Genomic DNA, 23,405 nt, shown 5'->3' on the forward strand with positions numbered 1-23,405 from the left:
TCAGGTCACGAAGCCATCGGTCTGCTGTTGTTGCTCACGTCGAGGTGTCACGTTCAATCGATTTGACGAGACAACTCTCCTGCAACCTCACCCTCCGCCCTACTTGCAGTCGATTTACCGAACGAAGACCTCCACTCCCGCAGCTCTACTTGAGACCACGCCCACGATGAAGCCCATCGTAGGCGCCTTCAACGCATGGATCTGGTCAGCCTACCCATGCACCTTCCTGAATCGCCGCTGATATCTGCATAGCACGGTCGTGTCATGTTTCGCCATTGTCATTCTCTCCGTCATTGGGAGCCTCTTTGCGGTACGACGAGCTCGGTTCCTTGACCTCTCCAAATCTTTATGCAATATAGATGCGCGGCGATTGATGAAATTCATACTAATTGGACTGGCTACAGAGTGATCACCATATGATGATGGGCTTGGAAGATGATCCGCAAGACGGTAGAGCAGTCGCAGCATCGATATTCATCGCAGTGGCCGTCTATGCCGTAAGTGCTTCGGAGCTTTTGATATCTTGTTGGTTCTGACGGCAACAGGGTTTCCTCGTATTCTGCGGTTTTCAGGCGTGGCTTCACGTGCGAGCGAGTCGACGAGGGGCAATATCTCTATAACACTGACTGGAAAAGCGTCCGCAGGAAGAGTGTATATAATTGGGAAGCTGGGCATAAATACGGCGTTGCTGATTGCTTCAGATCAAGGAAGTGTTTATGAAAGCGGATGTCCATTGAAGACCTGGGCTTGACAGGCAGATGCAGAAATGTATAGAACTACCCCTGTCTGTTTCGGATCCCAGGAAGACAACAGACTACTGCTTGCGAAATCAATTGTCCACCTCGCCAGTGAAGAAACATCCCAACCCCAGCGGCACTCAGATGAGATCTTGCTTGACGAACTGGGCATGCAGAGTCTTGCCCAATCTAGCGGGACTCCGTTCCACAACCACTCCGGCCGCCTCCAGTGCCGCGATCTTGGAATCCGCTCCTCCCTTTCCACCGCTGATGATAGCACCGGCATGGCCCATTCGTCGTCCAGGAGGCGCACTGATACCGGCAATGAAGCTGACCACTGGCTTGTTCTTCTTGTTCTCGCTCTTCAAGTATTCGGCTGCTTCTTCCTCGGCACTCCCTCCGATCTCGCCAATCATGATAACGCCTTCGGTTTCGTCATCTTCCATAAACACTTTCAAGCAGTCTATGAAGTTGGTGCCGCTGAACGGGTCACCACCGATTCCCACGACCAACGATTGACCAAGACCGGCTTGCGTAGTCTGGTTCACCGCCTCGTACGTCAGTGTACCCGATCTGGACACGATGCCAACTCGTCCCCTCTTGTGGATAAATCCTGGCATAATTCCAATCTTGCAAACATTGCTGGCGATGATTCCGGGACAGTTGGGGCCCACAAGCCGCGTCTTGCTCTGTGTTTTAAGCATGTTCGTGACTACAGATACGTTAGCATGCAGGAGATGTAGTCAAGGGGCAGGCGGATCATACTTCGAACCATATCATGTTGCGGTATACCCTCAGTGATACACACGACCAGGGGCATTTCTGCTTGAATGGCTTCCTCGATTCCGGCGGCCGCGACTGGGGGAGGGACGAAGATAATCTATCAAGCTCAGTATATCGTTCTTGCAATATTGAGTCGCTTCACCTACGCTCGCGTCGGCTCCTGTAGCTTTCATGCCTTCGCTCACGGTCTTGAAAACGGGCAGTCCCAGATGTGTTGAGCCGGCTTTCTTGGGGTTCGTTCCACCAACCACTTTCGTGCCATAATCGATCGCTTGCTGGGCGTGAAACGTTCCTTGTTTGCCTATAGCAACATCAGCGAGATAGTACAAGCAAGACGAGCGTAAGATATACCTGTGAACCCCTGGAAAAGGACTTTCGTGTCGGCACTGATCTTCAGATTGCCAATGGTAGCTTGATACTGTGTGCTGGAGGAGACTGTCGCGTAACTTCTGCGGGCTTGCCGAAGCACTGAAGATCTGAGAGCCTGCATGGCTGCGATTGTTAAAGAAGCAGCCCGAGGAAATCAGCAGATGCTTAAAAGCTGATGTCGTGGAAGGATGCTCAGGGTTCAGTTCATGGACTGCTATCAAGGGACCTTGCAGTCTGCGGAGCTCGGCTGCTCATGGGTGTCGGATCGGGCGCTTGCGGATTGGAAGCACTGTACTGTGTACTACTGCACAGCGAAGCGCAGCACAATTCGGGCCGCTCGGCCGTACTACTGCGCAGCCCGGTATCTCAAATGATTGGACAGCCTTGCAACCATGATTTCTCGGCCCTAATTGGTTCAACAAAAGCGGCAGTCATCAACAATGGAAAGTTGCAGTTGTGTAGACCGGAGGCTCAATTCAATAATGCCACCTTAAGCAGCATCTGGTTGATGACTTTTATTCAAGCTACTTCTCAGTCTCTAGTCCCCAATTGTATCCAATGACTCTCATTGAGCTATAAGACTTGATGTGAATCGCGGAGTGATAATACAGAGGTCTACATCAACCAAGACTGTCGACGTGCCAAATCCAACATACCAGGCAGAAAGTTAGTATCATTCAACCCTGGCAAGCCAGACGCGCTCAAGGAGTGAGGTATGCCGACCGAGTGTTGATATGAGTATGGAATATCCGTACAGACGCTCCGGTATCTCGCATCCTGCGAACCTAAAACGACAAATGCAACATGGCATCACAACTGATAAGGGCGCTCGCCAGCAAGAGAACTCCCCTGATGGCGCTGCGCGTGCCCCATCTCTTGATCAATTCTTTGACGCTCAGATTCCTCAAGGTCAAGTCCGAGCCACCTTGCTTCTTCTCCACCCTCGAAGCCAGTTCAGCGTTCGTCGAGTCGAGTGAGAGGAATGTGTAGGGCAGGATAGCAAGACTCAGCGCACCGGCGGCCATGAATCGATAGTGCTGCGGCTGGGTATGGGTGAAGTAGGAGTTCAGGAAGTTGGCGCCGGTGGCAATCAGAGCGAGCGGTGGCACGACGGCCTTGCCAATGGTGCCCATGGTCTGCCATTGATTCAGAAGGACCTCCTCATTTGAGTTTTGCACGTAGCCTGGGACGTGCATGAATGAAGTGGCGAGCAGACCACCTGTTTTCTAGGAGTTAATAGAAGGATTGGGCAAAGGGGCAGGTCGGTCAGAACAGACCAGAGGTAACGGCTGAGGCGGTGATGCCCAGCACAAATAGGGTCTTGACCCTGCCGTAGCTATCGAAGGAAGACATGGCAATATCTGGTATAGAGCCCGAAAATATCGAAACGTGGCGGTGGTTCTTTCTTGGGTGTCACGGAGAAACGAAATGAGATCGAGGAGAGGAAGCTTCACAAGATGTCTTACCACTGGCACGCGAAGCGCCTACCTTTTAAGACCACAACAGAGATCATGACCATGCAGCGCAACGGATGCAAACAAGGTACCTGGCCGCCATATCTATGACGAGTTGTCAGGGATACGGTGAGTAAAGACTTTGGTAGAGGAGATGGCTGCGGGCGGCTTCCTCCATCCCCGACGCCGATTAAAGCAGCGTGGAGTTCTATGCCGACTTCGGCTCTCCAATCCCTTTGAAACAGAAACAGACAACAAGCCACCTAAGCGCAGATAGATACAGCATTAAGAGGATGCGTCTGATTGAGGCATAGCCTGTCATGTAAGTGACAATTCTTCCGTGTCGATTGGCAGTTGTCGGCCTCCAATCAATATCGATGAACCGGATTTCTGAAGAGGTTGAAAAGCTGGCAGGTTTTGACAGTTACAGTGTCAACGAGTGCCTTTTCGCTTGGAAGCCTTGGAAACATGATCCTTGACACAGATGCTCAGTACCTCAGCGTAGACATGTACCTTGGATGTTGCGCTTTGTGCGGCAAATTGCTGATACTAGGGCCGGAAGGACAAAGCGACAGCAACGACAAAAGATCTCGTCCGTTGTGCTAGAAGCCTGGAATGATCAACCAGAATCGAGGCGAACAACTGACTCATCACATCTAGGTAGGTCGACAACATATCTGGTTGTTAGCCGAGAGCTCTGTGTGAAAGCAGTGCCGCTGTTGTCCCTGGCGATGATGCTCCGAGCTTGCATATGATTGATGTTCTCTCTCTCCCGTGACTGAGAGCCATTGTGACCATCGACAAGACTATGCAGTACATAGTTCATTTGCTTCCTGGTCTGGCTATGGGACCAACCCGTCCTGCTTCTCGTCAGTCAGAATGCCGCTGTCCTAGCAAGACTCGTGGTAGATGATGGGTGATTTGGCATCGCCTAGACTCGAAAAGGGGCTTGTTGGCGAGACGGTAGGAGATAGAAAGGACTGAACATACAGGCTTTCACCGTGAAAACGTGTTACATGGCCTAAATGGTTAACACAGCTACTGGTGCCAGTGTTTGTTCACAGGCACAACCCCGCTTAGTGATCATGGTGAGGTTGAATTCAGACACATCTGAAGGAAGAAACCAACGCTTACTTCGTCCTGCTGTCATACTCAATTGCTCTCCGTGATTTCTCTTACAGCTCTATCGCACCACGTTCATCTACGCACGAGTACTGAGTTTGTTCCTACACAAAATCCAAGTCCCTCTGGGTTCACATCTTCTCCTTATGAGTCAATCAATGCCGATCCCTGCAATGGGTAATGAGATGGGACGACTTTTCGGTCCTAACTTTGTCCTCGACACCACTCCCACCAGAACACCAGTTTTCCAGGGCTACATCCCAGAGACCGGCCAAATGATGTTCATCAATAGCGGCAACGGGTTTATTGTACCTGGTGTCATCGCAGGAGATTACCCATTGTCCAGAACATGCTCAGTCCTTGCGGCGGGCCTTACCGAGTGCTGCGCACGTGAGGGACGAGGAAAGGTTGGTACGCCTTATCCTATCAGTGTTTTCAGCTACTGACAGTTGAGATCAGATCTTCTGGATTCCCAGACAACACATCACTTCCTGGAAGACTGCGGAGAACTGGCCCAGGGCGTACGACGCACTTCCGGATCTCTACTACGTCGATTACGCGTGGGATGACAAATCAAGAAGAGAATGGTTCGCTCAACATCATCTACAGAGACTCAAGCTCCTTGATGCGCGCAATGGCTCTCTCAATGGCAACGTCCTGAGCATGCCGATCAACCTGAACTATGAAACGGACAACTATGGAACAGTGCGAATCTCCCATGGATCGGCCCCGAACTTCCTGTACTACAACGCCTTTGGCTACATGTACTTGGGCTCTCTGGCCGAAGCTGCAGCAGCTATGACCTACTTCGTGCCACCTGCAACGCCTGGGAGCTCCTACACCCGCCCTTTCTGGCACGGTCCTAAGACAGCCACGCAGACCTTCCAAGTCCGATCTGGCGAGCAAGCTGTTGAGAGACTTCATGCACTCTACATACTCCAGCGACCAGGTCCCGTCCGCCCTTGCATGCCACTCACCGAAGAAGCCATCAGAGCCAAGGATTGGCTCGCTGCGAGAGGCGGTAGGATTGGCAATGAACGAGTTGGAAGACCAGAAGCTGGCAGACAAATGGCTCAACACCCGCAAGGATTGAATCCAGCTGCTGATGCTGGGCCGGAAGTTGGAGATCGTCTTCGACAAGTCCTTGAACAGGCAGCTGGCTGGTATGATCCAATCAAGGCTACTTACACTCGATACAAGATTGCCAACCTTGGAGGTTCGATGGCTGTCACGGTTTTCATCGTCACGGATGGTGGATTTGCAACCATGGGGCGTGACCAAAAACAACTTCTCGTGGAACGGTTGGAGTTAGACCAGGAGTCGGGCGAAAGAAATGCTGCACTGGCGGCTGGTCGTTTAGGATGAGCATGAGACTTTGTCCAAGAGCGGCCCGACCGAAGTGCCAACCATGGCGGCAGTTAGAACTGCAGCAATCAGGAACAACAGGGATGATTCAATTTGAGACTGGATCGTCGTATCAGTCAGTTGTCTCTCAGTGGGAGAGCATACTAAAAGCAGTTTGTCTGACAGAATATTTATTTGCGGTACTCGGGTGAATGCTTCTCACTACTTCCCCGAATTATGCTTAATGGTCCGCCGTATTAGCTGACTAAACAAACGGCAAATGCCAAGCCATTTCATCCTGCACGTGATATCAAATTTCTGGTCTAGATTCGGTCGTGGATTCTTAGACCTGCAACGGCATCTCATTATTGTGGCAATACTGTTGATGATTTCTTCATGTAGGCCTCTGCACTTTTTGTAATTCAATCATGGCGACGGAGACGGTAACTCGGACCAAGGTCAGAGTGGGCAAAAATGAAAAACTCCCGCCCGAAAATGTTCGTTACATGGCCGCCTGTGCCGACATTGCTCGCGCGTTGGTCCAAGAATATGAAGCCAGCCTTGACGATTCAAAACCAAAGAAGGATGTCAACCTCAACCGGCTCCGAGGTGATATTGCCAAGAAACACAGACTCAGCAGCCAACCTCCTTTGACGGCCATTCTGGCCGCCACCCCAGAGCAATACAAGAAACATCTTCTGCCAAAACTCATTGCAAAGCCGGTACGGTCAGCGAGCGGCATTGCCGTCGTGGCGGTCATGTGTAAGCCGCATCGGTGTCCACATATCGCTTTCACGGGGAACGTGTGCACCTACTGTCCCGGCGGCGTCGATTCGGATTTTGAATATTCCACCCAGTCCTACACCGGGTACGAGCCGACCTCGATGCGAGCCATCCGTGCTCGATACGATCCCTTTGAACAGGCTCGTGGGAGAGTCGACCAGATTAAAAGTCTGGGACATAGCGTTGACAAGGTGGAATTCATCATCATGGGTGGCACCTTCATGTCCCTAGATCAAGCCTACCGCGACAACTTCATCGCTCAATTACACAATGCTCTGTCAGGCTACCAGACGGAAAACGTCGACGAAGCGGTTGCCGCCGGAGAAATGTCCAACATCAAGTGCGTCGGGATCACGATCGAGACCCGGCCCGACTTTGGACAAATCGACCACTTGTCCGACATGCTTCGGTATGGATGTACACGACTAGAGCTTGGTGTTCAATCACTGTATGAAGATGTGGCTAGGGATACCAACAGAGGCCACACTGTCGCAGCGGTCGTCGAAGCTTTCAAGTTCTGCAAAGATGCCGGGTTTAAAGTTGTGTCGCATATGATGCCCGATCTACCGAACGTCGGCATGGAACGAGATCTCTACCAATTCCAGGAATACTTTGAAAACCCTGACTTCCGGACGGATGGGCTCAAGATCTATCCTACACTAGTTATTCGCGGCACCGGCGTCTACGAATTATGGCGGACGGGACGGTTTAAGAACTACACTCCAAACGCTCTGGTGGATTTAGTTGCACGGATATTGGCCTTAGTGCCTCCTTGGACGAGAATCTACCGTGTGCAGCGCGATATCCCGATGCCATTGGTCACTTCTGGCGTCGAAAATGGCAATTTGCGAGAGTTGGCACTGTCCAGAATGAAAGACTTTGGCACGACCTGTCGAGACGTGCGAACCCGGGAAGTGGGAATCAATGAAGTGAAAAACAAGATCCGACCGTCTCAAGTGGAGCTTGTCAGGAGAGACTACATGGCCAACGGTGGCTGGGAGACTTTCCTTTCATACGAAGATCCGAAACAGGACATCCTCATCGGCCTGTTGAGACTGCGGAAGTGTACTACCACCCACACCTTCCGACCGGAGCTTACCGGTCAACCTACAAGTATGGTCCGGGAGCTGCATGTTTATGGATTGGCAGTCCCGATCCATGGCCGCGAGAAGAGCAAATTCCAGCATCAAGGCTATGGCACGCTTCTGATGAAGGAAGCCGAGCGCATTGCTCGGGATGAACATGGCAGCGAGAAGCTGAGCGTCATCAGTGGAGTGGGCGTACGAAGTTATTATGCACGTCTTGGTTACAGCCTTGATGGACCATATATGAGCAAGATGCTAATCTTTGACGATGATGAGGCTGAAGATTGAGAATGGAACGAGAGTCGTATCAAAGACCTACGGGACGCACGACTATTAAGACGAAACTACTGGTCGCAAGGCTGTGCAGGGAATCAAGTCCGATGATTGCATACTTTCTGCGAGCCGAAGAAGTCACCAACTGCCGCCGGTCAGACCAGACGGATGGGTATCAGGTGCCCTAAGTCTTTTGGATCACAGCACGAGATCGCCCACAAGCTATCAAGCCTGCCGGGCTTCCCCTCGTTGTCTGTGGCATACTCAGGTTCTTCTCTAGGACTCTGAGGCGGAGAGGCGTGAGTCGCTGCTCTCAGATCACGGACTCAGCCCGCTGCATGTGCACCCACCTTCATTCCGAGTCAGAAATCAATTATGACAACTGCGAGGCCGTGTATGCTATCATGTAGCAGCCAGCCGCCCGGGGGAAAGTGCTTATCGTCCATCGTTATGCTCCCGGGAGGCAGTGAGGAAAGTGCATATGAACTCCCGCCACGAATCTGTCCATTATTGTCGAGGACAAGCCCCAAGGGGTAATTCATTGATACCAGAGGCTTATATCCTTATGCCTGGCTGCATATGGCCTGATATGCAGTACTGTGGCAGATACCCAGGCACCGGGAAGAGAAATAATGGAGATGGAGACAGACGGCAGACGGCGAGACTCCGCGGCCCCACCGTCATAGTAAAGAGAAATGTATGATTGGTGAGCGATAAGCGATAAGGGCATTCGGGCAAATCGCGTCATTGCAAATTTTACGCCTCAATAATTTTTTGCCCCAGTATCAAATTGTCTTTCTCCGAGCAGCGAGTCGCTTGGTTGATCGACGGCTCCTGCTGGATTGCGGCGACTGTATGACTATGTTTGACAATGATACAATGAACATACCGTCCGCGGAGTGAGACTGAGACGATCTTCCATTTCTAGGCCAAGTTATCTCTCTCATATCTCCTATTTTTGACCATCATATTGCTTAGGTAGCCATGGCGTCTGGTTGCTTTAACTGACCTGCCCTCATTTCGCCAACCATTTATTGAACTGTGCAGGGCAAACTATAGACGCAGAAATGATTCCTGCCCTTCTCACGGCGCAAAGCTGCGTCGATCATGTCCACCTCATCCTTGGGACCGGCCCGCTGGCTGCCTCCCGCTGTGCGAAGTCTCTCGAGGTTGGTGCCCGGCCTGTCATTCTCGCTCCCGAAACCGCGGACCTGCATTTCACCCTAGCCAAAGCCGTTGAAGATGGAAGAGTGCGGTGGATACAACGCGACTTTGAAGAGCAGGACCTGAGAACAGCAGGCAGGGAAGAAGTTGACGGATTTGTCGACGCTGTGTTTGTGACATGGCCAGCGAAAGATCCCCGGAGCAGTCACATCTCGAGTCTCTGCAGACGTCTGAGAATACCCGTCAATGTGGTTGACGCTCCCTCGCTTTGCTCATTCACACTGCTCTCCACATATTCCGACGGACCGCTACAAATAGGCATAACCACGTCAGGAAATGGCTGCAAGTTGTCGTCACGGATTCGACGGGAGATCGCATCCAGCTTGCCCCCGAAGTTCGGTCTGGCGGTGGAACGACTGGGATCCATGAGACGGCGTATATGGGAGGAGGATTACAGATTAAATCACCCGAACGGCGCCGAGACTGTTGACGTGGTGGATGGTGAAGACGAGGAGGCCGCGGCGCAGAAACATACCTTCAACTCCTTGGTGAAAGAGGACGACCAGGATCCAGCCACCCTGCGCACTCGTCGCATGAGATGGCTATCGCAGATATGCGAGTATTGGCCCCTCAGTCGACTTGCAGCCATCACCGATGCAGATGTCGCAGCCATTCTCGAAGCTTACCGATCGCCCGCACACACTCCTATACCAACTCCCGGCTCAGGCTCATCCACCGATCTCCTTCCTACACCGGCTCCTCGAAAAGGTACCATCACCCTAGCAGGATCTGGGCCAGGACATCCCTCCTTACTGACGATTGCAACCCATACGGCGATCAAAACCGCGCATTTCATCCTAGCTGATAAGCTCGTTCCTGCGGAGATCCTGGCTCTCATTCCACGAAGGACACCCGTGCATATTGCACGCAAATTCCCCGGAAATGCCGACGCAGCCCAAGAGGAGTTGCTGCAACTTGGTCTAGAAGCCATGGAGCAAGGAAAAGATGTGCTCCGATTGAAACAAGGCGATCCTTATTTGTACGGTCGCGGAGCCGAGGAGGTGACGTTCTTCCGTGACCGAGGGTACGAAGTCAGAGTTATTCCTGGAATCACCAGTGCGCTGTCAGCACCGCTTTTTGCGGAGATTCCTGTCACTCACCGCGCTGTTGCAGATCAAGTGGTCGTCTGTACCGGCACTGGGAGGAAAGGTGCGGCCCCTGAGCCGCCGTCTTACCGGAAGAGCAAGACAGTAGTGTTCTTGATGGCACTGCACAGATTGGAGAGTTTGATCAAGAGCCTGACAGAACAAGTCGATGAGCAAGATCCGACTGTTACGGTGCAGAAACGCGCGTTGTGGCCATCCGGTACGCCTTGCGCGGTCATTGAACGAGCAAGCTGTCCTGACCAGCGCGTGATCCGCTCTACTCTGGAGCATGTCTGTCAGGCAGTGGAGGAGGAAGGGTCTAGGCCTCCAGGACTTCTGGTGGTCGGCCATGCATGCGAAGTGCTGCACAAGCTGGACCAGGGCCAGAGATGGTCTGTCGAAGAGGGCTTTCGGGGTCTCGATGCGATTGGGTCCGAATCCACGCTTTCAGATCTGAATGTTTTGAGGGACGTAGAGATGTGTTCGCCGAAAGATACGCAAGCTCTCAGACCAGATGCGCAGGTATCTACGACGGCGCGATGATGATAGAGAAGTTGCTGATTTTGTACATCATGTTTGAGATACCCAATAGACATTCGCATTTTGTCTCGACGTCTGCTTCTCTGTTTCTCTGGCTTCTTTCCCTGGAACGTGCCGTTAACCACTCTCATCACCAGCGACCGGTATCTGGCAAGTTGCCTCCGTCAAAATTACGAGAGACGTCGGTGTTGCTGGTGATGGTCAAGTGCTTCAGGGGGGACTAGTATAATGATATATATTGATCCTCGCTTACACTGTTCGAGCATGGCCAGCAGCAACAGCAAGAACATATACTGTAGATATTATCTATCTAGTCAGAGATCTTGTGTTCTATTTCTTGTCTTTGAACACATTGTGCGACCACATATCACGGCTCGGGCCTCAGCAAACTCTCTCAGAACGAATAAAATATCAGGGTATCACATTCTCTACAATCTACCCCTATTTTGACGACGCAGCCTCGTCCTCCACCATGTATATATATATATATATATCCCAATGCAATGCACCCGCAAGTCTACACCGACACACTCCAGTGTTATTATCACCTACCTGGTAGATACGGTGCTCACCAGGTGCTCACCGCTCACCTGACATAATACCTGCCTACCAACTGTCGTCAATTTCGCTACAAGACTACTTCAAAATATACAACTCCCCACGACGCTCCCTGATGTCTCTCTCCTCTTCACAACAACGACAATCACCACCACCATCCCTCACAAATATAAACCCCAATTCCGAAAATGAAGCAGCAGGCCAAATCCCCTTTCCCGCAAACACCATCATCCACTCTCCCCCAATAAACCTCTCCCACCCCATCCCAACGAGCAACCTGCCCTCCAAAACAATCCTCATCACCGGCGGCGCATCCGGGTTCGGCGCCACATGTTGCCGCTCCTGGGCATCCCACCACGCGATCGTGATCATCGGCGACATCAACGCCCGCGCAGGCGAAGAGCTAGTTGCCGAGGTTCGCCAGTCCACCGGCAACCAGAATCTCCATTTCATCCAGCTCGACGTGACCAGCTGGACGAGCCAAGTCGAGTTCTTCGACCAGGCCGCCAGGTTGAGTCCGCATGGGGGAATTGACTGTGTGATAGCGAATGCTGGGATTGCGGATGCCGAGGAGAACAGGAAGTTCGAGGAGCCTGAACCGAATCAAATCAAACCTGGGCCGACTAGCATCACTGCCTCCATTACTACTGGTGGTCGTGCGGGTGCTAGTCCTGATGGTAGTCCTGGTGCTAGTCCTCCCACCCTCAAAACAATCGACGTCAACCTCTACGGTGTTCTCTATACGACTCATCTGGCATTACACTATCTCCCGCGCAATCCGGGCAGTCGGCCATGCGACCCGGACACGCACACGGGACCGCGAGATCGTCATCTGCTGCTGGTCTCGTCGATCGCGGGTCTGGCGGGGTTGCCGTCGCAGCCGTTGTATGCGGCGGCCAAACATGCTGTTGTTGGGTTGTTTCGGACGTTGAGGATGACGGCGCCGATGAAGTGTGGCGTGAGAGTCAATATGATCAATCCTTGTAAGTTGTCGAATTGGACAGTCCTTTCGTTTTCGTTCTCTTGTGAGTCGAAGTATAGGGATATGACTATACTCGTTTGTGTCGTTTGGAGGCAGAGAGGATGTCTCTCTGCGTTGGAAAAACATGGATCCTTTCGTCCAGGCAGTCGAAACATCGTCGGCATGAGTCGTCAAGATCAAGTCACACCTGGTTGTTTGGACCTTCTCAAGTTCGGAAGAGAGCATCCACTACTCAATCTCGAACCCCATCACGCCTTTACTTTCAAGACCGGCTACGCCTAGTTCTGTTCTTCGTCCTACATCCAGCGTTCGATACTCTTCATGCTGTTGCTAATATCCTACACCCTTTGGTACTCCTACTGACCCGTTGACACACCCAGACTTCGTCGACACACCCATCCTGGGCCCGCTCGGCGCCCTCCTCCTCGCTGGAGGCGGTATGGCCACGCTCGAGTCTGTGCTCCAGGCCACGACGCGCCTCGTTGCCGACCAAGGCATCATTGGCCGCGCGCTGGTCATCGGTCCCAAGACATCAGCCGAACATGCGCGTGCCGTGGGGCTGGAACCTGATATCGTGGACCAGGCGGTCTGGGACGTCTATGCTCATGACTTTGAACAGTCAGATTTATTCACTCGGCGGGTTATTGGCGTAACGAATCTCATTACCCGGGCTAGAGGGTGGACTGGGCTTGCGAGTGACATCGCGAACAAAGCCTCATATGGGTTCTGGAAGATGCTGGGGTATTAAAAGTTTCATATTCGATTTCGGGACGCATTTGCAAACGGAGCGGAGACTGTTTCTGATGTGCCTGGAAAAGAGGGGAGTGAAGCTTGCATTTCTGAGCGTGTTGCGGGATAGGGAATCGATGGTGGACAACCATCCTTGTCGCGAATTTGCTCTTCAGCCGTGCTTTACAATGGGGATAAGTAAATCGGTCGGGGCTGTACTCTGTATCCTCCATCCAAAGCCTTGTCGTGATACTGCGTATCATGCATAAGAATCCACTGTACATGTCTCTCGGCAAACATACCTCATATAGACTGCGCTATTTCCCAATCTGGAAAGCCACCTGGACCTCCAACAATGCTGCTATACTGCACTGACTCGCAAGGTCGTGGTGTGGATAGTTAAAGGGGACTCAACCTCTCACTTGATCGCCGTTAACAAGACGCTTCTGTTTCAAACACTCTCAGACTTGGACTAGCCACCGACCACTGTGAGCAGAGTGAAAGCACACACGTCAAACATCTCTCTACTCTCACAAAGCAGCATGTGTCGACAGCCTCATTTACCGATCCCAGTCCTTTTATGAATCGATCAATCCTCAGCCAAAGCCATGTCCAAGGCATGATAAGGTCGCGAAAGATTCTGTTTCTGGTCGTTCTGATAGCCATCACCGCTTTCACTACCCTTCTCCTCCGACGACCTCAGGCTTTCGAGGAGTCCGCAGCTTCGCTCTTTTACGGTCACCATGCGCACGAAGAGAACCAACCGCTCCTCCCGGCCAGCTCCCTCTTACACCCAATCCACCAGCTAGTCTCGGAGGCGGAAGGGGATTTCCAGACCGTACGCGCCCGCCAGTCACGATCCCTCAGCGATGCCGTAGCCGAGTACCGCAGGCGGTACAAGCTGCCTCCGCCGCCGCACTTCGACAAATGGTATGCTTTTGCGAAGAAGCGAGGGGTCGAGCTGATCGACGAATATGACACCATATACCATCAGCTACTCCCGTTCTGGGCGCTGGAGCCGGCGCTGATTCGCGAGAGGACAAGAGAAGCCGTTGGATTTGACAATGCGTTGATCGCCGTGACCATTCGAGATGGCAAGGTCGTCACCGTCCAAGGAGGAGGCGACATGTATCAGTGGCACAGGGACGCAACGCCGGTCATGTTGCAGGAGTTTGTCCAGTACCTGCCAGATATGGATCTGGCGTTCAACATCCACGACGAACCTCGAGTCGTCTTGCAGCATGATGACCTCTTACACCACGTGCAGGTTGCAACGGACGAGAACATGCCCAAGGCTTATGGCAGTCAATCACTGAACAACAAGTGGTCTCCGAGACCTGCTGATCTGGGCGAAGGGATACGGATCAAAGAGTACAAGACGACCCGATTCAACAAGTACGCACACCAGCCGACGTGGAGCGAGTCAAGATTGTCCTGTCCACTCGACAGTCCGGCACGGGCCTGTCTGGACGACGCCTGTCCCGACAACACCACAACATACTCGGGCCTTCCGCTGGGTATTGTGCGCAACACGACCGCGTTCTCCGACATCTGCAACTCCCCAAGCATGGAGAGATCCTTTGGCTTCTTCGACCGCCCCAATGCATTTGACGTGACACACCAGCTATTTCCGATTTTCTCACAGTCGAAAATCTCCAGTTTCCAGGACATATTGTACCCATCGCCATGGTATTTCATGGGTCGAGTGAAATACGAAAAGGAGCGGGATATGCCGTGGGAAGAAAAGGCTCCCACCATGTACTGGCGCGGCAGCACGACAGGCGGCTTCTCCCGGGATGGCGGGTGGAGACGCCAACATCGGCAACGCTTCCTGACCAAGATCCAGCCAACGCACACAGCCAAAGTCCTGATACTCGACAACTCCAGCAGCACGGACACCATGTGGACGGAGAGGCAGTTCTCAATGCAGGAGGTCTCGCACTACTTCGACGTCAAATTCACGCACATCGGCCAATGCGACCCGGGCGACTGTGACGCGCAGCGCGAGTACTTTGGCACCGTCGAGCCCGTCAACATGTTCGACGCCTTTGGGTCGAGGTACTTGCTGGACATCGACGGCAATGCCTTTTCCGGCCGATACTATGCCTGGCTGCTGAGCAACAGCCTCGTCTACAAGTTGGCCGTGTTCCGCGAGTGGCATGACGAGTGGCTACGGCCGTGGGTGCATTATGTCCCGCTCAGCTTGATCGGCGACGAGTATGTCGAGGCCGTTCGATACTTTGACCAGGAACAAAGCGGCAAGGTCGAGGGCAAGAGGATCGCCACTCGCGGTCGTGAGTGGGCGCAGAAAGTGCTTCGGAATGAGGACCTGGAAGTCTGGTATTTCAGGTTGTTGCTTGAGTAAGTTTTTGACCGCCCCCTGTCTGTCTCTGTCTTTATCTCTGGTCCTTTCCTGGTGTCTGCTTGCTTGATCTACTATCTTTGTCCCTGTGGTTTAGTCCTGCGCAGAGCAGAGCAGAGCAGTACCTCTCATGGTATTCATATCATATACTGACATGAAATTCTCTCGCGCAGATATGGCCGCCTGATCGACGATAACCGGTATGACATTGGCTTCAGCTTGTAAAAAGAGAGCCTATCCAGTTGCTAGCTATCCAGTGGCGAATCAAATCAAATCATATCATGTTGTCAGAACCTTGTCTAGACCCTCGTTCTTTTTTCTTCTCTTATCTATCTGGAGCGACTGGAACAGGTTGTATACTATTCTGCTCAGCCCCGTATACCCCTTATGTACAATAGTGTCTTACCATCAAGGGAAATCCGAACTTTGAAGCTTGAACACGAAGCACGAATAGTCGAATGTTCTGTCTTGTCTCTATCAAAGATACTACTCTCAGAAAAGGCGCAATCGCAATTGCAATGGCATTTGTTGACCACAACCCGCCCCGGCTCCTGCTATGGGTACTACAGCGACCACAGAGCGGAACCGCTACCACGGTCTTCTTGCCAATAATGCCCGCTCAATCCTCCGGACTCGAGTCGAATAGTCCCCGTCAAGTTCCAAAGAACTGAATAAGGAGAGACCGCCTCCGCGTCGAAGTCTACTTCCTCAACAGACCATGGGAAACGAGGCGGTCCTCCCGTCCTATTCAGCTCCTTGTTAATCCCTCTGTGCCGTGCATCTGACCCGCTAATTGTCTCTGGTGGGTATCTTCATCTCCATTTGTCATGGTCCTTTTCTTTTTTTCATACAGCATTCCTCCCCTATTTCCCCAAATCACACAAGAAGACCAGCCACCCCTTGCGGTCACAACTGGACTATAAGCTTGGACAGCTTCTCGCCCAGGCTGGTCTTCCTGGGCACTCGCACGCGAACGCACTACTGTCCGGTGTCCATTCTCTCCGCCGCCGCGGCCACGTTGCCTCCAGCGGCAACGGTGGCAAAGTATCGAACATCGACATCCTTGTCCCCCTGTAGTTTTTCCAGGTTCGGCATGATCTGGTCGTTGATCAGCTCGGCGCCTAGAGGGCTCGGTTCGACATTTGTATTGCCGGATTCTTCAAGTTGCTGCAGCGTGCCTTCGGCAGGGAGGCGGCGGAGGGTGTCAATGAGAACGGCATATGACTTGGCCACGTTGAATCGAATGTTGGGGATCGGGTCAGACACAAGTCGGTCCATCATGGGGAGGATGCTTTTCTGAATGATGTCGAGAGTGATGACAGGGGCGAGGATCTAGGTTATAGAGGTTAGCCAACGTCCCTTCCACAGCGGGGTTGTCTTGTCTTGTCTAGAACATACCGTAACGGCGAAGCAGGTCGTCATTCTGTAAAGATAATTCTCTTGCTGGCTCATAGCAGTGACTTTTGGAATGATTGCTCGGTTCGCCCATTCCACGCCAAACACTTCCGTGAGTTTCTTCAGGTTCTGAGTGGCGGCCTCTCTGATAGAGAAGACAGTGTCACCTAACCAGCCCATGCAAAGAGAACTCAATTGCTCGTCAAAGAATTTCACGCCCAACTGTCTGGCAAGCAATGGAATATATTCGATGATAGCGAGGCGTACACGCCATTGCTTGTCTTCGGCAAGTTGGACAATGGCGGGAAGAAGTGACTGCGAAAGTAGATCAATGCCAATAACGTTGTTGACCAATTCGAGTTTGGAGATGATGTGTAGTCGCACGTCGGGAAATTCGTCCTTGAGCATTTGCAGGAACATGGGGAGGAGGTGAGAAATCGTCTCTTCCTTGCCCAGGATTGGAGCCAAGCCACTCAGTTGTGTGCCGAGAGCAGCTCGGACATGTTGGGATGGATCAGAGACAAGGTCTTCGATGCTGGTCATGATCTCGTTGAGCAGAGTCTCTCGGTCGAGCAGACTGCAGAAGCCAGGGATCTGACTGGCGATGGCCGTTCTCACCTCCGCCTCACTGTCTTTGAGCAGCTTGACGAATGCCGGAACCAAATCCCTTGTGACGACCTCTTCATTGACAGCTTTGGCGATCTTTTCAAACTTCTCGGCAACCATGTATCTGACCCTCCAGCTCTTATCTTCAAACAAACTCCGCAACGCAGTCAGAAGGACGCCATGGCTCGGTTGTTGTTCTTTCGGAATGACTTCAGCGATGGAGATGAGAACCTCGACGGTAAGCAAACGGACGCTGTCTTGATCATCGCTGGCAAGATGTTGAAACAGGGGAATCATCTCATCAATCACCACTGATACCGGCACGACCTTGATGAACTTGGCCAGGTTGTTTGCAGCTTGTCGTCGGACCATGGGTGTTTCATCGTGAACGAGGTGGCCGAACTGAGTTCGGAGAGTTTGTTGTGCAGAGGGAGAGGCCTTCTTGTAGGGTGTCACATACAGTCCCGTGGCAGAGATCTTCGATGTGAACCAGTCCGCCTTGGAGAGTCGAATCGTAAGGGGGATGAAATATTCCTCCACTTGTCGTTCCGAAAGTTGCTCACAGATCTTGTTGAGTGATTCAACAGCCTAGAAGGTCGAAGTATTAGATTTGTTCTTGTCTTCCCATCCTTTTTTGATTCTCTCATACCTTGTCCCGCACGAGTGGCTCCTCGATGGCTGCAAGATTCTCCAACGGTGCGAGGAGCACATGGCCGTATTCTGGACCGCCGACATATTCGACGAAATTTCCGAGCTCGTCGGCGAGTGCTGTCAAAACTTCATCCTCGTCCTCAACAGAGTCTGGGTAGCACGGTCAGTGCTTGTTCCAATGGTTTTGTAGCAAAAAACTGCGCACCGTCCAAGAATGGTATCAATTCGTCTCTTGTTCGTTCAGGACCCAAGGCTAGTGCGATTGTAGAGAGTCTATGGATGGCGTTGAGCCGGAGGAGGACGTCGTCATGCTGTTTACATGGTCAGTCAAGGATCAAATCCGACCTGCACCGGAGGTCTAGCCGCACCTTGAGTTCGTCGATCAGCACGGCGATGGGGTAAAGCTCATCACCACTATCTTGGCCCTCCATGTTGAAGAACTGGCAAGGAGTGATGTGGGTTTCTCGATCTTCCACCAAGGGCGGGGTTGGTGTTGGTTGGGTTGAGTCGTCGAACCGTGTCGAGGGTGTTTGGTTGGGTGCGAAACTCGTGTCTGTAGAGAAAGGTCTAGTTCAGATCCCAGTACATCTCTGGCTGAAGTGACAAGTCAGTGTTGGGTAGGTTTTGGGGCTGTCAGGAGGTGTGGCTGTTGCCTTGCGGTCGCATGCGGCGCGGTGGACTGTTGGAAAGTTGCAGATGTACTAGTAGCGCGCGAAGGACAGATGGAGCAACTTACGATCGTCAGAGAACGCAGGCTTCGTGGCGTTAGAAGTTGAATTTGGTCAACGAGTTGCCCTGTTTGTATGAGATACAGATGCCGAATGCACAGTGACTTTGATCAAGTGGTTCGTGGGATGGGCGAGGTGGATAATCAGTCAGTCAGTGCATCTGAGCTCCGTCATAATAGTAGGGGCAGTCGACAGTAGCAGTAGCAGTGGTTACGGCCTCACACTTCTGCCCTATTTACAAGTGTGTGGCTTGATGCCTTTGTGTGTGGCGCAGTAAGTTGCAGGCTTATTTTGCGCCACAATGAGGCGTCAACTTCGATTCGATCGTAAATACGTACGTAGGCTGGACATATATCTACCTTAACTAGATTCTACTCTACACGCGAACGCAAAGCGCAATTGCCAGATGCAGTGTGATTCTACAGCAGGAAATCGATTCTTTGAAGAATGATCAAAACAACCTTGTCAAGAGCTGAAATCTCCCATAAGGGCGACGAAGCTGAGCCTCAAGATTTTGTTTGGACCATGGCAGTAGGATACGGGAACTGGTGGAATGATATTGATAGAGCAGACGAGGCCACAGCCTTTGTGCGGCGGCAGAGAGACGCCAACTTGAAGTAAAGACAGCAGTTAGGGACTACAGCCTCGTGAGCATGGGCAGGTGGCTGTAATCTTAAAGCGGCATGATTTGCGACAAGGTCCACGTGACCGTCTAGTCGATTTCACCTCCAGTTTCAATGCTTTGCCGCCAAGACATTCATGAAATGACTCTTTACAACATTTTGATAGCGTGTAAGTTGTCAAGGTCTCGACCAGGATCTACGCCGAGTGGTAAACCGATATTATTTCACAGGACCCGTGAAAGCCTTCTGCGGGGAAAATACGGTGTTAAGCAGGCTGGCCATATCTTGTCGCATCCGTTGCAGCTGTCGTCACAATGCCTACCATCACAGTCGACAAGGCTGCCCTTTTCAAGGCGTTGGGCAAGGATTACACTACGGAGGAGTTTGACGAGCTCTGCTTTGATTTCGGCATAGAGCTTGATGAAGACACTTCACTCAGTGAGCGGCCTGTGATTAACGGCAAGCAAGAACCACCGCAATTGAAAATTGAGATTCCAGCCAATCGATATGACATGTTATGTTTCGAGGGCATTCAACTCATGCTCAATATCTTCAACCACAAAGTGCCCACGCCAAAGTATGTCTTGAAAGCGCCGCCAAAAGGCCAGCTACAAACAATCACAGTCTCCAAGGACACCGCCAGGATACGACCATACGTGTCAGGAGCCGTTCTACGGAACGTCAAGTTCGATGAGTCGAGATATGCCTCCTTCATCGACCTTCAGGACAAGCTGCACCAAAACCTGGCTCGGCAGCGGACGCTTGTCTCCATCGGTACCCACGACTTGGATACGATCAAAGGACCTTTCACCTACGAGGCACTACCGCCGAAAGACATCAAGTTCGTACCTCTCAATCAAACGAAGGAGATGAATGGGGAAGAACTTATGGCGTTCTACGACAAGGACAAACACCTTGGCCGGTATCTGCACATCATTCGCGACTCTCCTGTGTATCCTGTGATATACGACTCCAACCGCAATGTGTGCTCTCTACCGCCAATTATCAATGGAGACTTGAGCAAAATCACGCTCGACACAAAAAATGTTTTCATCGAGGTTACAGCGACCGACAAGACCAAGTTGGATGTCGTTGTCAACATCATGGTCAGCATGTTCTCTCAGTACACGGCGGAAAAGTTCACTATCGAGCCCATCCAAATCATATCGGAGCACAACGGCGAATCGAGACAAGCGCCCGACCTTACACCACGCGCCACACAAGCTGAAGTCGACTACATCAATGCATGCTGCGGTCTTTCCCTTTCAGCTCAGGAGATTTGCGACCTTCTTACCCGCATGTCTTACACCGCCCGACCTTCCAAATCAGACCCCAACTTGATCGACGTGGACGTCCCTCCCACACGAGCAGACGTGCTGCATCAAGCCGACATCATGGAGGACGTGTGCATTGCATATGGCTTCAACAAACTTCCCAGAGCATTCCCCAAAGTTTCCGCCACAATTGCCGCCCCGCTTGCGATCAACAAGCTCTCAGACATTCTTCGACTCGAAGCTGCCATGGCCGGCTGGGCGGAAGTTCTACCGTTGATTCTATGCTCGCACGACGAAAACTTCGCCTGGCTGAATCGCAAGGATGACGGCAAAACCGCCGTCAAACTGGCCAATCCCAAGACGGCGGAGTATCAAGTCGTGAGGACGACACTGCTGCCAGGTCTGCTGAAGACGATCCGTGAGAATAAGCACCACTCAATACCTATAAAGATTTTTGAAGTTAGTGATGTTGCATTCAAGGACGAGTCATTGGAACGCAAATCGCGCAATGAGCGCCACTTTGCGGCCGCATGGTGTGGCAAGACATCGGGCTTCGAGGTGGTCCATGGCCTGTTGGATCGCTTGATGGCCATGTTGAAGGCCGCATTCATCACGCACGAAGAAGGGTTGGAGATCAAGAATGGAAAGCCGCAGGGTATGGAATACTGGATTCAAGAACTCGACGATGCCACCTATCTCCCTGGCCACGGTGCGAGCATTCATGCCAGAATCGCCGGGCAGGACATCGTCATTGGCAGTTTCGGCATCCTGCACCCTACAGTTCTGGAGAAGTTCGAGCTGAAATACCCTGTCAGTGCGCTCGAGTTCAATGCCGAGGTTTTCCTGTGAAATTGACGGGTGGACTACTGCTTTGACCAACACTGCTGGAAGAGAGATTCGAACAAAAGGCAAGATAGCGTAGAAGTCAATAGAACTTGATCAGAGTCAAAAGGTTTATTTCCCTTCTTCACTCGGTCTGAATCTTCTCTTCGTCCACAGCATGCATGTGGGCATTCATGGCATTTTTGATAAGCATCCGCTCCTGCATGTCACCATGCGAAACGTAGAACGGCGCCCGGATCGAGTTTCCTCTCCACCCGTCAGAAAATGTATGCTATGTGAATTCGACAAAACGCCCCGCGTAACACGGCACAGCAAGCACGTCCCAAAGCTTTTCTGCTTTTTACTCCTGAGCATACGTCTCCTCGCCCTCGGCAGGCTGTTCCTCGGCAGCCCTGGCATCTTGCGCTGCCTGTTGAGCGGCCAACGCCTTGGCACCATAATCCTGCGACATGGGCTGCAAGATGGGCTGCTCCTCCTTGGGGTCGATGATGGTGACGCTGTCGGGAAGAGTCTTCTGGGGACCGGCCTTGCCTTCTGGGTCGCTGCCGCGCATGATCTTGACCTTGATACCCAAAACACCCTGTCGCAGCAGGACGTGGCGGGTGGCGTAGTCGATGAAGTCGTTGACCGGCTGGCCGGAGTGGATCATGAAGCCATCCTACAGCATTTCATGTCAGTCCTTGTGTCCCTGGATACTTCCAGACGAGTAGATTGCGCTGGAGAAGAAATCTTACAGTGAACTTCATGCTCTTGGCTCGGGCAGCTCTCAGCTTGCCGCTCACAACGACCTCGCAGCCCTTGGCACCGCTCTCCATAATGAATCTCAGCACACCGTAGCACGCTCTTCGCACGGCCAAACCGTTCAACAGCTTGTATCGGAGGGACTCGCACTGAGCGACGGCGGACAGACCACGGTTCTGGACCTTGGCGGCATACAGGGAAACGCTGTTCTCGGGGAACTTGAATCGCTTCTGGATCAGGGAGGTGAGTTCGCGGATTCGTCGACCCTGCTCGCCCAGCACTTCTTGGGTGTGTGTGGCCCGGATGACTGCACAAGACAAAGTCAGAATTTCTTGATCTCATGGTCTATGGAGAATCTGGCCATACTGATGTCAGTCACGGTGGGAGTAACTCGGACTTCGACTCCAGAGTAGCCCTCCTCGGCCAGCTCGCGCTGGAAGAACTCGTTCAACTCGGCATAGAAGACACCGTCGGCGACGAACTTGCGCTTCTTGGAGATGGCTCCTGGTTGGGTCGTCATGTTGGCGGCTTGGTCGGTGTCGAGGCTGAGAGATTGAAGTGACGGTGCGGTGCGCAAGTTGGGAATTTCAAGTTCGTTCGTGAGTCTTTGGGAGGGGGTGAATTCGTACCGCACACAATTTCGATGATGCCAAGAGATATTTTGCTTCGTGCGCTGCCAGGTGGTATCCCGTAGCACGTGACCTGGCCGGGCGGGTATGTTATCCGAACTCTTGACTCGCAGCCTTGCGCTTCTCTTTTAGGACGAATTCTATTGGGCTGCGACCGTCATTACTGAGCGGAGCTCCATGTACTATACTACTACCTGTTCTGCAGGTTGTCTCCAGGAATAATTCATGTTATAGCTCTTGATCATGGCAAGAATTAGATCCAATGCCTGGTTTCTGCTTACTGTGGACTTATGATCCAACGAATAACGTCCCTGAATCAGTAGTGCCGAGTATAGCGCACATCAAATGCAACTGAGCGACCAGCACTGGCAGCTCTCCAGGAGCTTAATCTTGCGACATAATCGTCCTGAACAGTACGTACTTCCGTTGTTTCACCCTATGTCAATCGCTCAGAGTGATGCACATCTGCTCTCATATCCATCTGG

At 52.2% G+C, this 23,405-nt stretch overlaps 10 protein-coding genes across 10 annotated transcripts; 6 read left to right on the plus strand and 4 right to left on the minus strand.

Moving 5' to 3' along the window:
• Window positions 1–166: 166 nt before the first annotated feature.
• Window positions 167–620, plus strand: A1O1_09090 (uncharacterized protein; the record flags this gene model as incomplete). Its single annotated transcript, XM_007729946.1, has 4 exons — window positions 167–204; window positions 253–310; window positions 405–497; window positions 546–620. 4 exons carry the CDS (start codon window positions 167–169, stop codon window positions 618–620), a joined length of 264 nt encoding a protein of 87 aa, XP_007728136.1.
• Window positions 621–877: 257 nt separating this feature from the next.
• Window positions 878–2,010, minus strand: A1O1_09091 (succinyl-CoA ligase [GDP-forming] subunit alpha, mitochondrial; the record flags this gene model as incomplete). Its single annotated transcript, XM_007729947.1, has 4 exons — window positions 878–1,449; window positions 1,503–1,617; window positions 1,667–1,821; window positions 1,872–2,010. 4 exons carry the CDS (start codon window positions 2,008–2,010, stop codon window positions 878–880), a joined length of 981 nt encoding a protein of 326 aa, XP_007728137.1.
• A 664-nt stretch (window positions 2,011–2,674) lies between these two features.
• A1O1_09092 (uncharacterized protein) lies at window positions 2,675–3,242 on the minus strand (the record flags this gene model as incomplete). Its single annotated transcript, XM_007729948.1, has 2 exons — window positions 2,675–3,108; window positions 3,167–3,242. The coding sequence occupies 2 exons, from the start codon at window positions 3,240–3,242 to the stop codon at window positions 2,675–2,677; spliced, it is 510 nt and encodes a 169-aa protein (XP_007728138.1).
• A 2,995-nt stretch (window positions 3,243–6,237) lies between these two features.
• Window positions 6,238–7,965, plus strand: A1O1_09093 (elongator complex protein 3; the record flags this gene model as incomplete). Its single annotated transcript, XM_007729949.1, has 1 exon — window positions 6,238–7,965. One exon carries the CDS (start codon window positions 6,238–6,240, stop codon window positions 7,963–7,965), a length of 1,728 nt encoding a protein of 575 aa, XP_007728139.1.
• Window positions 7,966–9,017: 1,052 nt separating this feature from the next.
• A1O1_09094 (uroporphyrin-III C-methyltransferase/precorrin-2 dehydrogenase/sirohydrochlorin ferrochelatase) lies at window positions 9,018–10,802 on the plus strand (the record flags this gene model as incomplete). Its single annotated transcript, XM_007729950.1, has 1 exon — window positions 9,018–10,802. One exon carries the CDS (start codon window positions 9,018–9,020, stop codon window positions 10,800–10,802), a length of 1,785 nt encoding a protein of 594 aa, XP_007728140.1.
• Window positions 10,803–11,472: 670 nt separating this feature from the next.
• On the plus strand, window positions 11,473–13,087 carry A1O1_09095 (uncharacterized protein; the record flags this gene model as incomplete). Its single annotated transcript, XM_007729951.1, has 2 exons — window positions 11,473–12,340; window positions 12,720–13,087. 2 exons carry the CDS (start codon window positions 11,473–11,475, stop codon window positions 13,085–13,087), a joined length of 1,236 nt encoding a protein of 411 aa, XP_007728141.1.
• Window positions 13,088–13,648: 561 nt separating this feature from the next.
• On the plus strand, window positions 13,649–15,433 carry A1O1_09096 (uncharacterized protein; the record flags this gene model as incomplete). The annotated part of the gene is made up of 1 exon (XM_007729952.1): window positions 13,649–15,433. The coding sequence occupies one exon, from the start codon at window positions 13,649–13,651 to the stop codon at window positions 15,431–15,433; it is 1,785 nt and encodes a 594-aa protein (XP_007728142.1).
• Window positions 15,434–16,408: 975 nt separating this feature from the next.
• On the minus strand, window positions 16,409–18,513 carry A1O1_09097 (protein phosphatase 2 (formerly 2A), regulatory subunit A; the record flags this gene model as incomplete). Its single annotated transcript, XM_007729953.1, has 5 exons — window positions 16,409–16,762; window positions 16,829–18,019; window positions 18,081–18,232; window positions 18,288–18,393; window positions 18,451–18,513. 5 exons carry the CDS (start codon window positions 18,511–18,513, stop codon window positions 16,409–16,411), a joined length of 1,866 nt encoding a protein of 621 aa, XP_007728143.1.
• Window positions 18,514–19,747: 1,234 nt separating this feature from the next.
• Window positions 19,748–21,556, plus strand: A1O1_09098 (phenylalanyl-tRNA synthetase, beta subunit; the record flags this gene model as incomplete). The annotated part of the gene is made up of 1 exon (XM_007729954.1): window positions 19,748–21,556. One exon carries the CDS (start codon window positions 19,748–19,750, stop codon window positions 21,554–21,556), a length of 1,809 nt encoding a protein of 602 aa, XP_007728144.1.
• A 334-nt stretch (window positions 21,557–21,890) lies between these two features.
• On the minus strand, window positions 21,891–22,811 carry A1O1_09099 (40S ribosomal protein S3; the record flags this gene model as incomplete). Its single annotated transcript, XM_007729955.1, has 3 exons — window positions 21,891–22,208; window positions 22,285–22,598; window positions 22,658–22,811. The coding sequence occupies 3 exons, from the start codon at window positions 22,809–22,811 to the stop codon at window positions 21,891–21,893; spliced, it is 786 nt and encodes a 261-aa protein (XP_007728145.1).
• Between the last annotated feature and the right edge of the window lie 594 nt (window positions 22,812–23,405).

This window comes from Capronia coronata, assembly GCF_000585585.1.
Source record: "Capronia coronata CBS 617.96 chromosome Unknown acBCG-supercont1.11, whole genome shotgun sequence".
NCBI lineage: Eukaryota > Fungi > Ascomycota > Eurotiomycetes > Chaetothyriales > Herpotrichiellaceae > Capronia > Capronia coronata.